This window comes from Mytilus californianus, unplaced genomic scaffold, assembly GCF_021869535.1.
Source record: "Mytilus californianus isolate M0D057914Y unplaced genomic scaffold, xbMytCali1.0.p SCAF_8, whole genome shotgun sequence".
NCBI lineage: Eukaryota > Metazoa > Mollusca > Bivalvia > Mytilida > Mytilidae > Mytilus > Mytilus californianus.
The window spans coordinates 75,260,588-75,278,742 of record NW_026262734.1 but is presented as its reverse complement, the minus strand read 5'-3'; the positions used below and the strand labels follow the sequence as shown (position 1 = coordinate 75,278,742).

Here is an 18,155-nt window from a genome sequence, read left to right as displayed (position 1 = left end):
TTTGCTTATTCCACATTGGTTACAGACAGTGGAGGGTTAACATCTGGCAAAACATGTTTAACCTAAAATATTGTTTGCGCCTTACCCTGTCCTAAGTCGTGAAATTCTAGTCTTTTTTAGTCTTGTATGTATTTTAATTTTTGGTTCATTTATATGTTTTGGTGTTCAGTGTGACGTCCAATTTCCCTGGACAATACATTATTATTTAGGGGCTAGCTGGACCCAGCCTCCAGGGGCTGGATTTTCTCGCTGTGTTGAAGACCCATTATACCCATAGTGGCCACAGGAAGAGCCCTATTTCAAGGCAATTTTCCCTCAAATATGTTTTTGGACTCAATCCACTGAGAATATTTCATTTTCAACATATTCGTGACATACATTTGTAAAATGATAAGTGTTTTGCATGTTAAAATTTTGGCATGTTTAATAGAGGGGGATCACATTTTTTTAAATGTTTTCACAGGGGGGATCAAATAAAAATAGTGAAATATTATGGGGGGATCAAGAAATTTTGTATTTTTGAATTCAAAATGACCAGCCCCCCCTCCCAGGTAAAAAATGACAAGTCCCTTACATTTATATTCCTTGTTTGTTTACAAAATATTACATACATTTTACGCATATTTCCGGGTCCTTTTCTAGTGTAAAGCAAGTGTGAAACTGCTTCATAAGCTACTAAAATGAAGATCGTGTTCTAATATTTTCGATCTTTGTTTCAGTATTCATGAAAAGCAGCCCACGTGTTCGATTATTGTGATTTATCTTGTGTTTATCTTCTCACGCCGGGAAGAACATGCCATTACCACAAAACGGAAGTGCATTTGCATCAATGAAAATAGCAATAAATTTGTTTGTAAAATTCTAGAATTACAGTTTTCGATAACAACATTGTTTTGTTATATATCTAAATCAAATAGATTATTTATAATAATCAAAATTAATTATTATTGACAATTACGACAATAGGATGACTTGCGATATCGATGCGCAACTTCCTGCGCAGTTGGCGCGAAAATTTTAACCCGCGAGCCCCCTTAAGACAATTTAAAAGCAGTGTAAGGGAGGTAATCCAAATGTTTTGATTACCTCCCTTACACTGCTGTTAAATTATGTTTAAAGAAATGCATATTTATAAAGGAAGACCAGTAAAAATATCTGCAAATGTTGCATCTTTTTTTTTTACAAAAAAATTCCATATGAAAGATTTGAAATCATATTTTAAATTCTATTATAAAATAGATTAAGTTAGCACTATGGTAAATTTAAATGGGTAATTATGGTTGCATATTCCATTGGACATTTGAATTGAGATTATGACCATATCTTGAGGGAAAGAATTTTTTGGGGGAAAAAGGTGGGGGAGGGTAAAAAGAAATTGTGTGGGGTCAATTTTTTCTCATTTCAGATTTCAGAAATTAAAAAGAAAAATTCTTCAAATATTATTTTTTTTGCAAAATGTGTGTGTGTGGGGGGGGGGGGGGAGGGGTTAATATGCAACAGCATAGTGTATTGCACAAAAGCAAAAAAAAAGGGGGGGGTAAATTTTTTATTTTTTGTTGTGGGGGGAGCGGGGGTCAATTCGCAACAGCAAAGTGTATTGCACAAAAAATTGAATATAAATTCAAATCATATAACCAATTCTAAGTTCTTTGACTACAGTTGTTCTGTCAATTTCTGTGTCAGAAACCTTTTATGTGTCAAATTTGTAATTACAATCCATGGCTAAAAATAGAACATAGGGGTTAAATGCAGTTTTTGGCTTATATCTCAAAAACTAAAGCATTTAGAGCAACTCTGGCATGGGTTAAAAATGTTCATAAGGTCAAGTTCTATCAGCCCTGAAATTTTCAGATGAGTCTAACAGCCCATTGTTGGGTTGCTGCCACTAAATTGGTAATTTTAAGGAAATTTTGCAGTTTTTGGTTATTATCTTGAATATTATTATAGATAAACTGTAAACAGCAAAAATGTTCAGCAAAGTAAGATCTACAAATAAGTTTAATGACCTAAATTGTCAATTAAACCAAACTTAAGCTGAATGATTCTTAGGTTATCTAGAATAAAATTTGTGTTTTATTTTCTATTTCCTCAGAAAACATGGTTGCCATGGCTAAAACAGAACATAGGGTAAAATGCAATTTTTGACATATCTCAAAAACTAAAGCATTTAGAGGAAAGCATACAAGAAGTTAAAGTATTTATTAGGTCAAGGTCTACCTGCTTTGAAATTATCAGCCAAATCGGATATCTTATTTTTAGGTTATTGCACCTGAATTGATGATTTTAAGGAAATTTTGCAATTTTGGTTATTATCTTGAATATTATTATAGATAAAGATAAACTGTAAACAGAAAAAATGTTCAGCAAAGTAAGATCTACAAATAAGTTTATATGACCAAAGTTGTCAATTGACCCTTAAGGAGTTATTGCCCTTTAAAGACAATTTTTCACAATTTGTTCATCTAGTGTGCTTATTTAAGAAATCTTCTCCTTTGAAACTGCTGAATCAATTTCAGCCAAACTTGGGCTGAATGAGTTTCAGAGTATCTAGTATAAATTTTGTATTTTATTTCCTTGTACGCTAAGAAACATAGCCACTATTGCTAAAATGGAACATAGGGGTAAAATGCATTTTTTTGCTTTTGAAGAAAATATGACAGATACAAAGAACATTTAAATGGCATTTTTAAGCCACTCATTAATATATATATTGAAAGCAAAAATAATCATTGATGAAAGATTTAAGCATAAAATTACAGGTGAATGATTCAGGCTCTTGAGAGCCTATTGTTTTAATTTTCTGCAGACAGGCGAGACAAATGTCTTGTGTCAACAGTTTATTTCTATTTTGCCTATTATCTTAAAAAGTATGATAGATAGAAAGAAACTTTGAAATGCAAAAATGATCTACAAATAAGTTCACCATGGCTGAAATGGTCCGACAACTCCTTATTGGATTTATTGCCCTTTAATGACGATATTTACCCATCTTTTGCGTTTTTGTCTTACCAGTATATCTTAATATCTTAATATCTTAATAATAATAATAGCATGAATAGATAGTCAGAATCTTTAATATGCAAAAATGATCAGCAAGAAAAGATCAACAAATAAGTCAACGTAGTCAAAATTGTTTGATGAAGTCTTATTGGAGTTATTCCTCTTTAATGACAATTTTTACCCATTTTTATACGACCGCAAAAAAATTTTGTGGTCGTATATTGGTATGACGTCGGCGTCGTCATTGTCGTCCGAAGACACATTGGTTTTCGCACTCTAACTTAAGTTTAAGTGAATGGATCTCTATGAAATTTTACCATAAGGTTCAATACCACAAAAGGAAGGTTGGGATTGATTTTGGGGGTTATGGTACCAACAGTTAAGAAATTAAGGGCCAAAAAAGGGGCCAAAAATAAGCATTTTTGTAACTTCCAGACATAACTTGTGTGTTAGTGTATGGATCTCTCTGACATTGTATCACAAGGTTCCATATCACAAAGGGAATGCTGGGATTGATTTTGGGGGTAATTGCCTCAAAATTTTAGGAATTAGGGGCCAAAAAAGGGGCAAAAAACAAGCATTTTTCTAGTTTCATGACAATAACTTGTGTGTAAGTCTATGGATCTTTCTGAAATTGTACTACAAGGTTCCATATCACAAAGGGAAAGCTGGGTTTGAGTTTGGGGGTAATTGCCCTAAACATTTAGGAATTTGGGGCCAAAAAGGGGCCAAAAACAAGCATTTTTCTAGTTTCCAGACAATAACTTGTGTTCAAGTGTATGGATCTCTCTGAAATTGTACTGCAAGGTACCATACCTCAAAGGGAAGGCTGGGATTGAGTTTGGGGGTGATGAATCATAAGGGAGTTCAAAAATTGGGTGGGGGGATTTTTTTTTTCTATTTTAAGACTTTTATGATGTATTTAAATTGATAATTATGGTAATTATTGGGGGGGGGGGGTGAAAAAAAATTAGGGGGGGAGGGGGGTAAAAATGAAATTGTGGGGACAATTTTTTTTTTCATTTCAGATTACAGAAATTAATAAGAAAATTTCTTCAAATATTATTTTTCTTTTTGCAAAGAAAAGGGGGGGGGGGGATTTTTTTTTTTTTTGGGGGGGGGGGGGGGTCAATACGCAACAACATAATATAATAGTGTATTTCACAAAAGCAAAAAAAAGGGGGGGTTCAATTTCGCAACAGCATAGTGAATTGCACAAAAGCAAAAAATTGAATATAAATTCAAATCATATAACCAATTCTAAGTTATTTGACTACAGTGATTTGGTGTCAGAAACCTATTATGTGTCAAATATTTATTTACAATCCAAATTCAGACCTGTATCAAGTCCATTTTTATCCCAACTGTTCAGGGTTGGACCTCTGTGGTCGTATCCAGCTGCACTCCGCGAAGCATTTTATTAGTGTTGTTGCCTATTATCTTGAAAACTATTATAGATAGATACAAATTTAAATAAGCCAAAATGATCAACAAGACAAGATCTACCAATAAGTCAAGATAATCAAAATCATATGACTACTCCTTATTGGAGTTATTGCTTTTTAATGACAAGTTTTACCCCTTTTTTTAGTGTTTTTGCCTATTATCTTGAAAACTATAATGTATAGATAAAAACTTAAATAAGCTTAAATATAAATCAGCAATACAAGAGATGTACAAAACATTCTAATGTCTAAAATCTTTATGTGACTTTTTATTTGAGTCATTGCCCTTAAGTGACAATTTTTTGCGTTTTTATGCCTTTGCAGAGGGAGCACAAAGTTTTACCCTGTACAAGTATTTTTATTTATTTGAAGAAATAAATATTAATATACTTATATAAGTAAATTTGTAAGATACTTGTATAAGTGTATTTTATTTACTTGTTTAGGTAAAGTTTTTTATTGGCTTAGTTATGTCCCTTTAGACATTCAGATTTTTTTACTTATACAAGTAAATAAGTCATACTATCTTCTTTTCTTGAATTTCTCAGGACTTTTTTGCACTAATAGAACTTTTAATTGTCTGTCCTTTGCAGATATCTTTACTTATCATGTAAGTGTAATTTCATGGACAATGAAAATCTCATTTGTCTGTTATCTTCAGAACACTGCTCATTTACAAGCCCCCAAGGGGCAATTTTTAAAGGCCTTGCACTATTAGTTTCTTTGTTGAATCAATGAGGTGAAACATTGAACTCTAATAAAAAATTATAAACTAACCAGAGAAAAATCATTAAAGGCATGTTTTTACATCTAAAAACTAGAGAATTTAAGGGATTGTAAAAAAAAATTACTTATAATACAAGTAAATTTTTTGAGAAAATTAAGGGGAGATTATTCAAACATTATAAGAATAATGAACATAACAAAACTTACTTATATAAGTATATTATTATTTACTTCTTCAAGAAAATAAAAATTACTTGTACAAGTAGTACCCCAGCTGAATGCCAAATGTTATGGAACTTATACACAATGCTTATTACCACAAAACTCAGATCAAATTCAAATTTTGGTGGTGTCACTTTTACCATTCTTGAGTTATGTCCCTTTATAACACTATTTGCAAGCGGGAGCATCATTTGTGTCCCATGGACACATTCTCCATTTATTACTTAATATCTTTTAAAAACTTGAGTAGATAGATAAAAACTATTAAAAAGGGAAATATAATCAGCAAGACAAGATCTACAAATAATTCAGCGGAAATCATCAGTCGACTCCTTTTTGTCGAGCCTTCGACTTTTGTCGAAAAAGCAAGACATAGCGATCCTACATTCCGTCGGCGTCTGCGGCGTCCACAAATATTCACTCTGTGGTTAAAGTTTTTGAAATTTTAATAACTTTCTTATTCTATCCTGGATTTCTACCAAACTTGGACAGAAGCTTGTTTATGATCATAAGATAATATTCAAAAGTAAATTTTGTAAAAAAAAAATTCCATTTTTTCAGTATTTTAGTTATAAATGGACTTAGTTTTTCTGCCAGGAAACATTACATTCACTCTGTGGTTAAAGTTTTTGAAATTTTAATAACTTTCTTAAACTATCCTGGATTTGTACCAAACTTGGACAGAAGCTTGTTTATGATCATGAGATAATATTCAAAAGTAAATTTTGTTAAAAAAAAAAATCCATTTTTTTCCGTATTTTACTTATAAATGGACTTAGTTTTTCTGTCAGGAAACATTACATTCACTCTGTGGTTAAAGTTTTTGAAATTTTAATAACTTTCTTAAACTGTCCTGGATTTGTACCAAACTTGGACAGAAGCTTGTTTATGATTAAAAGCTAGTATCTAGAAGGAAATTTTGTTCCATTTTTTCCGTATTTTACTTATAAATGGACTTAGTTTTTCTTCCAGTTAACATTACATACAGTCTGCAGTTTAAGTTTTTAAAACATTTATTAGATTCATAAACTTTCCTGGATTTTTACCAAACTTGGACAGAAGCAACTTACAATCAAAAGATAGTATAGAGAGGAATATTTTTATTAATTTTTTTCCTCATTTTTGTTGAGCCTGTGATTAACAGCAAAAAGTAGGCGAGACACTGGGTTCCGCGGAACCCTTACGAATTTTTGGAGTTATTGCTCTTTAATGACGATTTCTACCTATTTTCTTTGTTTATGCATATCATTTAGAAATATAAAAGATAGATAGACACTTCAAATAGCAAAAACTATCAGCAAGATAAACACTACTTGTTCTAAGTTGACATGGTGGAAATCGTCAATTGACTACTTATTTGAGTTCTTGCTCTTAAATTACAATTTTTACCAATTTTTGGCCTATTATTTTGCAAATTATAAAAGATAGAAATTCACTGTAAATAGAAAAAATGATCAACAAGACAAGTTCTACAAATAAGTCAACTTGTGAAGATGAACATAGACCTAGGTGAGCGACACAGGCTCTAAAGAACCTCCAGTTGCAGTTCATATTCGTATCTCATTAAGTTTTATAACATGTTCTCTTCCTGCTATGCATTATATATATTTGCCATTAGATGTCAGACACCGATACATCATCAACATCTATGAAGGAAAATTATAATAATAAGAAATACATCACAGGAGTCTGGTATGCAAGGTTAAACCAGACTTGACTGTACAGAATTCAGCCAGTCGTGTATTGTTCACGTTCTTTTACTCCAAAATTAAAGTGGTCAGTCAGAAGTGCAGATTATATAGTTCATTTCTTTGTGAAATCTAGGTTATTTCAAGCGTTACTGTCTAGTTTTGTTTTAATCAGTTCCATAGTTTGAGAGAAATTTAACATAAAGTAACATGACATCTACAGCGATTTGATCAAAATTTCTTCATAAAATCCAAATCACGCAAGCATCATGATAGAATATAGTGTGGATCAATAATACCATCAATAAATGATTAAATATTCATTTCATCTGCATAAAAACAGTTGAATATGATACAAAAGAAGACTATAAGATGATGAAAACCACTAATGTACCTCTTTGTCTTTATTATGAGGTCCCTTATGGTCCATTTATACCTCTCTTTACCTCAAATTTTTTACTTTTTAGGTTTTCATACAAATATTTAATTCTTAATACTGATTTGAGAGTAAGCGTGTGATCCTCCAGATAGAGAGTGATGTTTATGAGTGCACGTGTGGTTATGGTGTCTGATTACTTTTGTATATCATGTGTTATATGATTTTTGAAATACATGTATAATGATATGTATTTTCTATACAAATTGTTTTCATCTTTCACTCCTTTTCTGTGTTTAAGTGAATCATGGGTTTTCTTTCCATATAAATATAAGATGACGTGGTATGATTGCCAATGAGACAACTATCATCATATATTTTTTTACGATTTTCATCAAATTTTCTTCGCTCGCCAAGATATTTTACAGCTTTCAATAAAAATTCCTTCTTCCCAATAGAAGACATTCATTGCCTTTGTTTGAAAATCATTTATGACTTCGACAAGTTTTTGGAGCACTTGTACAAATTAAATGTAATTGAAGCGCTTGTTTGCAAACTTAAACTGAATGTTAATAAGTTTCTGTTAATAGAGTTTTGAAAAAACCAAGAGATATGGACAAGATTGAAGAAATATTTTGTAAAATAATTCTTGTGGTAAAATGATTATAGAATCACAAGAACGTTAAGGAAAACAATTTTGACGTGCAAATGGCCAAAATACGATTTTACCATGGTCTTTTCTGAAGCTCTGCCTCTGGAAAATTATACAAACAAAGTTACAAGCCTAATGGTTATCATTTTATGAACTGCACTGGTTAGTGATCATTCTGCAGTAATTTCGTCAATTTCTGAGACAGGGCAATTTTGACCATTCGTGGCCCTACTCCTCTCCCATGTTTCCTGTGTCGAAAAGGGGGTGAAGACAATGTACCAGTTCAGACTTTACAAGGCTGATTACAGTACATGTTTATTCAGATAAAAACAGTGAATTTTATTTGTATAATTGCAACAATTTGATATTTTTTAGGTGCGTGTTCCAGAAGGAAACCAATTCAAAAACAAAGTAACATGGATTCCTAATACAATAAATCTGAAGTTCAGTAATCTAACAACAGATGATACAGGATTTTTCGATGTTTCTATAACTATTTTTGAAGCAGGGAAGGCTGAAAGTAAAGATAAAAATGGAACTTTCCAGCTGACTGTCAATGGTTAGTTCCAGTCCATTATTGATATATTTTTAAAATCTTCATATATCCTATCCGATCCTAGAACTCTTTTCAAAATAACTGTACGGCCAGGATACTTTGATTGTCACAAGCTTTTCTATTATTTTATTGAAAGACATCTCACCTCTCAAGGCCAGGTTAGTTGACACAATTTGATGCAACTAATATAATTCCTTGAGAAAACTTTTTAGTGCACCTGTACACCGCTTTACACCTGCTAACTTTTCTCTATCATTTGGTAATTTCAAGGCAGTCATTTTTGCTAACGCCTCTGCACGTTTTAAAAAATGTGCAAGGATATTGTTTCCACTTCACGCAAACACCTTCAAATATCTATATTTCCTGCATTAGAGCCACTGCAGACATGAAATTGTTGTAACAATATCAAATCATACAAAACCAATACTGTATAACATGTTATAATGGTCTCATACAACGATCTGTGTGATATAACATTTTATAATGGCCTCATAAAACTATCTATGTGGTATGACATGTTATAATGGTCTCATACAACTATCTATGTGATATAACATGTTATAATGGTCTCATACAAGGATCTATGTGATATAACATGTTAAAATGGTCTCATACAAGGATCTATGTGATATAACATGTTATAATAGTCTCATACAAGGATCTATGTGATATAACATGTTATAATGGTCTCATACAATGATCTATGTGATATAAAATTGAGAATGGAAATGGGGAATGTGTCAAAGAGACAACAACCCGACCATAGAACAGACAACAGCAGAAGGTCACCAACAGGTCTTCAATGCAGCGAGAAATTCCCGCACCCGGAGGCGTCCTTCAGCTGGCCCCTAAACAAATATATATACTAGTTCAGTGATAATGAACGCCATACTAAACTCCAAATTGTACACAAGAAACTAAAATTAAAAATAATACAAGACTAACAAAGGCTAGAGGCTCCTGACTTGGGACAGGCGCAAAAATGCGGCGGGGTTAAACATGTTTATGAGATCTCAACCCTCCCCCTATACCTCTAGCCAATGTAGAAAAGTAAACGCATAACAATACGCACATTAAAATTCAGTTCAAGAGAAGTCCGATTCTGATGTCAGAAGATGTAACCAAAGAAACATGTTATAATGGTCTCATAAAACTATCTATGTGATATAACATGTTATAATGGTCTCATAAAACTATCTATGTGATATAACATGTTATAATGGTCTCATAAAACTATCTATGTGATATAACATGTTATAATGGTCTCATACAAGGATCTATGTGATATAACATGTTATAATGGTCTCATACAAGGATCTATGTGATATTACATGTTATAATAGTCTCATACAAGGATCTATGTGATATAACATGTTATAATGGTCTCATACAAGGATCTATGTGATATAAAATTGAGAATGGAAATGGGGAATGTGTCAAAGAGACAACAACCCGACCATAGAACAGACAACAGCAGAAGGTCACCAACAGGTCTTCAATGCAGCGAGAAATTCCCGCACCCGGAGGCGTCCTTCAGCTGGCCCCTAAACAAATATATATACTAGTTCAGTGATAATGAACGCCATACTAAACTCCAAATTGTACACAAGAAACTAAAATTAAAAATAATACAAGACTAACAAAGGCTAGAGGCTCCTGACTTGGGACAGGCGCAAAAATGCGGCGGGGTTAAACATGTTTATGAGATCTCAACCCTCCCCCTATACCTCTAGCCAATGTAGAAAAGTAAACGCATAACAATACGCACATTAAAATTCAGTTCAAGAGAAGTCCGATTCTGATGTCAGAAGATGTAACCAAAGAAACATGTTATAATGGTCTCATAAAACTATCTATGTGATATAACATGTTATAATGGTCTCATAAAACTATCTATGTGATATAACATGTTATAATGGTCTCATAAAACTATCTATGTGATATAACATGTTATAATGGTCTCATACAAGGATCTATGTGATATAACATGTTATAATGGTCTCATAAAAATATCTATGTGATATAACATGTTATATTGGTCTCATACAAGGATCTATGTGATATAACATGTTATAATGGTCTCATACAAGGATCTATGTGATATAACATGTTATAATGGTCTCATAAAACTATCTATGTGATATAACATGTTATAATGGTCTCATAAAACTATCTATGTGATATAACATGTTATATTAGTCTCATACTAGGAACTATGTGATATAACATGTTATAATGGTCTCGTACAAGGATCTATGTGATATAACATGTTATAATGGTCTCATAAAACTATCTATGTGATATAACATGTTATATTGGTCTCATACAACTATCTATGTGATATAACATGTTATATTGGTCTCATACAACTATCTATGTGATATAACATGTTATAATGGTCTCATAAAACTATCTATGTGATATAACATGTTATATTGGTCTCATACAACTATCTATGTGAAATAAAAATCTTAATAATCATAGAACGCTACAGTTTATACTCCACCTATTAAAAAGGAGAGTTTCACCACTTTGTCAGTTGGTTAGATTTTACTTAGAACTATATTTATTCCCCAGCTTTAAAAAAGGTGGGGTATACGTCAGTCCATCCGTCAGTCCGTCCGTCCCATGAATATTTTTCGTCGCATCTTTCTCAGGAACTACATTACAAGGATTTTTGAAATTTGGTTTCAGGGTTTATATGAGTCAGCTATACCGTATGATGCGTTTTCAGATTCATCACTCAACAACTTCCTGTTTACCTTATACTTTTAGCGGGGCAGGGGTATCATTAGTGAGCAGTAGCTCACAGATTCACTTGTTTTATTTAAAAATAGATTGATCAACAAAAAATCCAATGCTTCCTGATGCATGATGCATTGTTTAACAGAAACAGAATATTCATTATGACATATATGATTAACAATGGGAATTTCCAATTTTCAAAAAAATAACGTTTAATTTTCAAGAAAAACAAATGTCAGATCATCTAATGATCATGTAACAGATATGTTGCTTCCTGTCTTCAAACATGTGTAATCTCTCCTGTACAACTAACTAAAGGTTGGCTGGAGAATAAAAGGTGTTTACCTCCCATTGGACATTAAAACCCATGCTATTTAAGAGGGCGACGGTTTGGATTTGTGGGATGTATAAATACACAAACACTTCCAGTCGTAATAAGTATGCTTAATGTGATGGCTCATGTAAGGAGATAACCACGGTCTCAACACAACAAGTTTTAAGAGGGGTTCGTAGGTGGCCTGTTGCAATCAAAATTTCTTACCATATCCAAGATATTTAACAATTTTTTAGTCCCCTACTGACGAAGTCGAAGTGGAATATATGTTTGCATTCTGTCCGTCTGTCCATCTGTCAGTCCGGCAAATCAGTTTTCCACACTTTTTTTCTTCGTTCTTGAAGATATTGATTTGATATTTGGTATATAGTTTTGCCATGACAATTTATAGATCAAGTTTGAATTTTGTTCCGGTCTGATGATTTAGTCCAGAGTTATGGACCATAACTCTGGACCATATCTAATGTTAAGAGTACTATGTTAAACCATATTTCTGTACAAAGGGAGATAACTCATTTTTTAAAAGACATTCTTTGGTAAATTATATGAAGAATTTTTTGGCAGGTTTGTTTGTTATTTTGTATAAACTAATTTTCTGAATGCTATATATATATATAAAAATTATGAAGTGTAATCCTCTAATTAGATAATAATCTATTTTTTAATAATGTATATATTACATTACATTGTGTAGATAAAAATTGTTGACATTTTATAGATAAGTTACTAATCTATATTAGTTTGTGACAAATAAAAGAAAAAATATTTGGAACTATTAATTATATTTGATTATAATTTGAAAATAGATATACACTGTATTACATCATATCTAATTTTAGAGAACTATTAGTCATAACTTATGTTAAAGTGTTTTCCACACTTTTTTCCATCATGCTTGAAGATATTGATTGATAATTAGTATATAGTTTTATCATGACAAGTTATACAGATCAAGTTCGAAATTTTGTTTCGGTCTGATAATTTTGTGCAGAGTTATGGTCCTTGGACTTGAAAAATTCACTCATTTAATCAGTTTTCCACACTGTTTTTAGTCATGTTTGAAGATATTGACTTGATATTTTCTTTTTGTTTACACAATGACAAGTTATTGAACAAGTTAGCTTTTTGTTCCAGTATAATGAATTTTTACTCGGTTAGGGACTATGTATTGCCATGCAATACTCTCAGAATGCTTGTTTTAATGACAGTCAACTTTATCCGTTATCAATGTAGACCAACTTTGCAGACTCTACTTTTTGTCTTGCCTACGACGAAATTCGCAGTATAGGTATTTCAATCCGGCGATGACGGTGTAAACTATTTGTTAAAAGCTTTATATTTTGGAAGATGGAAGACCTAGATTCTTCATACCTTGGGTGCAGATACCTAATGTTACGAAGTTTCGGTCTTTCATATGTCCATTGTCCTTGACCACATTTTCATGGTTCAGTGACTGCTTGCAAATAAAAAAAAATACAGTTATTTGGAAAAGTGAAATACTCACCTATTATGATTAATAGGATAACTATAATTGGTATATGGGTTCCTTGCAACGTCTACATGTCCGTCAGGTGGGGTTCATCTGACCTCGACCTTTTTCCTAGGATTGTTGATCAAGGTTAAAGTTACCTGGTAAAGTCCGTATCTCAGTTACTATAAGCACTAAGTTTTTGTGATTTGGTCTATTTCTCAGATACTATAAGCAATAGGGTCACTATATTTGGTGTATGGAATGATTGTCAGGTGTCCATGTCCGTCTGACCTTGATCTTATTTTCATGGTTCATTGGACAATGTTTAGTTTTTATACGACCGCAAAAATTGAAAATTTTTTGGTCGTATATTGGTATGACGTTGGCGTCGTCGTCGTCGTCTGGCGTCGTCCGGCGTCGTCCGAAGACACATTGGTTTTCGCACTCTAACTTTAGTTTAAGTGAATGGATCTCCATGAAATTTTACCATAAGGTTCAATACCACGAAAGGAAGGTTGGGATTGATTTTGGGGGTTATGGTACCAACAGTTAAGGAATTAGGGGCCAAAAAGGGGCCAAAAATAAGCATTTTTGTAACTTCCAGACAATAACTTGTGTGTAAGTGTATGGATCTCTCTGACATTGTACCACAAGGTTCCATATCACAAAGGGAAGGCTGTAATTGATTTTGGGGGTAATTGCCTCAAAATTTTAGGAATTAGGGGCCAAAAAAGGGGCAAAAAACAAGCATTTTTCTAGTTTCATGACAATAACTTGTGTGTAAGTGTTTGGATATTTCTGAAATTGTACTACAAGGTTCCATATCACAAAGGGAAAGCTGGAATTGAGTTTGGGGGTAATTGCCCGAAACGTTTAGGAATTGGGGGCCAAAAAGGGGCCAAAAATAAGCATGTTTCTAGTTTCCAGACAATAACTTGTGTTCAAGTGTATGGATCTCTCTGAAATTGTACTGCAAGGTACCATACCACAAAGGGAAGGCTGGGATTGAGTTTGGGGGTGATGAATCATAAGGGGGTTCAAAAAATTTGGGGGGGGGATTTTTTATTTTCTTTTTTTTTCTTTTTTTCCTTTTTTTTTTCTTTTAAAATTTTCCATTTTAAGTGGGTTATTTCTGATTAATATTTAAAAGCAAATAATAATGATATGGTAGGAGATACACACCAAACAGGATGTGTAAATTATTATATAATAAGTATTGTGCAATAGCAAGAAATTTTCAATTGCACAGTATTGCACAATTGCAAGAAATCTTCAATTGCACAGTATTGCGCAATAGCAAGAAATCTTCAATTGCACAGTATTGCGCAATAGCAAGAAATATCCAATAGCACAATATTGCGCAATAGCAAGAAATTGTCAATTGTACAGTATTGCACAATAGCAAGAAATATTCAATTGCACAGTATTGTGCAAAAGAAGATACTTCGTATAAATTGCTTATTTCTTGATCAATTTCAATGGGGTTTTATTCTTGAATTCTTGGGGTTCTTTAATATGCTGAATCTAACCGTGTATTAAGTTTTTGGATTTTGGGCCCCGTTTTTAAATTGGTCCACATTGAGGTCCAAAGGGTCCAAAATTTAACTTTGTTTGATTTCATCAAAAATTGAATTATTGGGGTTCTTTGATATGCCGAATCTAACCGTGTATTTAGATTCTTAATTTTTGGTTCCGTTTTCAAATTGGTCTACATTAAGGTCAAAAGGGTCCAAAATTAAACTTAGTTTGATTTTAACAAAAATTGAATTTTTAGGGTACTTTGATATGCTGAATCTAAACATGTATTTAGATTTTTGATTATGGGCCCAGTTTTCAAGTTGGTCCAAATCGGGGTCAAAATTAAATTTTGTTTGATTTCAACAAAAATTGAATATATGGGGTTCTTTGATATGCTGAATCTAACCATGTATTTAGATTTTTGATTTTTGGGCCCCGTTATCAACTTTGTCCACATTGAGGTCAAAAGGGTCCAAAATTAAACTTTGTTTGATTTCATCAAAAATTGAATTCTTGGGGTTCTTTGATATGCTGAATCTAACCATGTATTTAGATTTTTTATTTGTGGGCCCGCTATCAAATTGGTTCATATTGAGGTCAAAAGGGTCCAAAATTAAACTTTGTTTGATTTCATCAAAAATTGAATTATTGGGGTTCTTTGATATGCCAAATCTAACCGTGTATTTAGATTTTTAATTTTGGGTCCCGTTTTTAAATTGGTCTACATTAAGGTCCAAAGGGTCCAAAATTAAACTTAGTTTGATTTTAACAAAAATTGAATTCTTGGGGTTCTTTGATATGCTGAATCTAATCATGTGTTTAGATTTTTGATTATGGGTCCAGTTTTCAAGTTGGTCCAAGTTGGGGTCCAAAATTAAACTTTGTTTGATTTCAACAAAAATTGAATATATGGGGTTCTTTGATATATATGCTGAATCTAAACATGTATTTAGATTTTAGATTTTTGGCCCAGTTTTCAAGTTGGTCCAAATTGGGGTCCAAAATTAAACTTTGTTTGATTTCAACAAAAATTGAATATATGGGGTTCTTTGATATGCTGAATCTTACCATGTATTTAGATTTTTTATTTGTGGGCCCGCTATCAAATTGGTTCATATTGAGGTCAAAAGGGTCCAAAATTAAACATTGTTTGATTTCATCAAAAATTTAATTATTGGGGTTCTTTGCTATGCCAAATCTAACCGTGTATTTAGATTTTTAATTTTGGGTCCCGTTTTTTAAATTGGTCTACATTAAGGTCCAAAGGGTCCAAAATTAAACTTAGTTTGATTTTAACAAAAATTGAATTTTTTGGGTTCTTTGATATGCTGAATCTAAACATGTGTTTAGATTTTTGATTATGGGACCAGTTTTAAAGTTTGTCCAAGTTGGGGTCCAAAATTAAACTTTGTTTGATTTCAACAAAAATTGAATATATGGGGTTCTTTGATATGCTGAATCTAAACATGTATTTAGATTTTAGATTTTTGGCCCAGTTTTCAAGTTGGTCCAAATTGGGGTCCAAAATTAAACTTTGTTTGATTTCAACAAAAATTGAATATATGGGGTTCTTTGATATGCTGAATCTTACCATGTATTTAGATTTTTTATTTTGTGGGCCTGCTATCAAATTGGTTCATATTGAGGTCAAAAGGGTCCAAAATTAAACATTGTTTGATTTCATCAAAAATTGAATTATTGGGGTTCTTTGATATGCCAAATCTAACCGTGTTTTTAGATTTTTAATTTTGGGTCCCGTTTTTTAAATTGGTCTACATTAAGGTCCAAAGGGTCCAAAATTAAACTTAGTTTGATTTTAACAAAAATTGAATTCTTGGGGTACTTTGATATGCTGAATCTAAACATGTGTTTAGATTTTTGATAATGGGCCCAGTTTTCAAGTTTGTCCAAGTTGGGGTCCAAAATTAAACTTTGTTTGATTTCAACAAAAATTGAATATATGGGGTTCTTTGATATGCTGAATCTAACCATGTATTTTGATTTTGGACATTGGACCATAATAGGTAAATTAAAAAAATTGAAGTTCTTAGACCACATTCTTTCTGTGTCAGAAACCTATGCTGTGTCAAATATTTAATCACAATCCAAATTCAGAGCTGTATCAAGCTTGAATGTTGTGTCCATACTTGCCCCAACTGTTCAGGGTTCGACCTCTGCGGTCGTATCAAGCTGCGCCCAGCGAAGCATTTTATTACACGCCTGTTTACGGGACGTATTATGGTATACCGTTGTCCGTCTGTCCGTCCGTTGTCAACATGTCGGACATTAACTCAAAAACACTTTAAATAATATGCATGAAACTTTTGTGAATTGTTTATATCTATTGACGTGAGCTCCCTTTCGTTTTTTATAAATTTCAGATTTACCGCTTTCACCAACTTGCAAAAAATTTTGGTGAATTATTTATATCTATTGACATGAGCTCCCATTTGATTTTTATAAATTTTAGATTTTATGTTTATGAGTTACAGGGTTTTATTCATAAAAGGGGGATTTTCCAGTTTTGGGACAATAACTAAAAAATGCTTTCAGCAGTTCTAATGAAACTTTGTTGAATTGTTTATATCTGTTGATGTAAGCTCCCTTTAGAATTTTATAAATTTTAGATTTTACATTTCTGAGCTATGGGGTTTTATTCATTAAAAAAGGGGGGATTTTCCAGTTTTTGGACAATAACTCAAAAATGCTTTTAGCAGTTTGCATGAAACTTTGGTGAATTATTTAAAGCTATTGATGTAATCTCCCTATTGATTTTCATAAATTTCAAATATGACATTGAGAAGAAATTGAACTTTATTTGTTTATAGTCTGACAACAGATTTACTAAGTATTGCGCAACAGCACAGTGTATTGCACAACAGCAAGAAATCTTTAATTGAATATGGTTTAATTAATATAACCAATTTCAAGTTCTTTGACTACATTTATTCAGAAACCTATAATATGTCAAATATTCAATTTCAATCCAAATTCAGACCTGTATCAAGCTTGAATATTGTGTCCATTTTTGCCCCAACTGTTCAGGGTTGGACCTCTGCGGGCGTATCCAGCTGCGCTCAGCGAAGCAGTGTATTCTTTCTTATGTGAATTTTTTTTTTCAGTCTTTAACATATTTTCCTGATAATTGAAAAAAAAACGTTGTTGCATATGAATAACAGTTTATGCTAAACAATGCACCACAAAGCACTGAAATATTGTTATACCTGTCTTTATCATTTGATAAGAATATAAAACAAACTTTTAAAAGAAGTGTTGAACTCTGTCTCCTTAATAGATGGAGTGTAAACTGTGGCATTCTATATATTACCTTCCAGTGCACGTTTGTTGACATTCTTTCATCAATGTATTTCCCTTGCTCTTGACTGAAGTTCAAACGAGAGGTCTTGTAGTTAAGGTCACTG

General features: G+C 32.4%; 1 protein-coding gene across 1 annotated transcript in view; it reads left to right on the top strand.

The window, feature by feature from the left end:
• Positions 1-18,155, top strand: part of LOC127712483 (uncharacterized) — a 108,580-nt gene that overhangs the window by 29,154 nt on the left and 61,271 nt on the right. Inside the window, exon 3 of the mRNA XM_052218946.1 lies at positions 8,485-8,668. Within this exon, the coding sequence (XP_052074906.1) occupies positions 8,485-8,668 (184 nt within the window). The remainder of the gene's footprint in view (positions 1-8,484; positions 8,669-18,155) is intronic.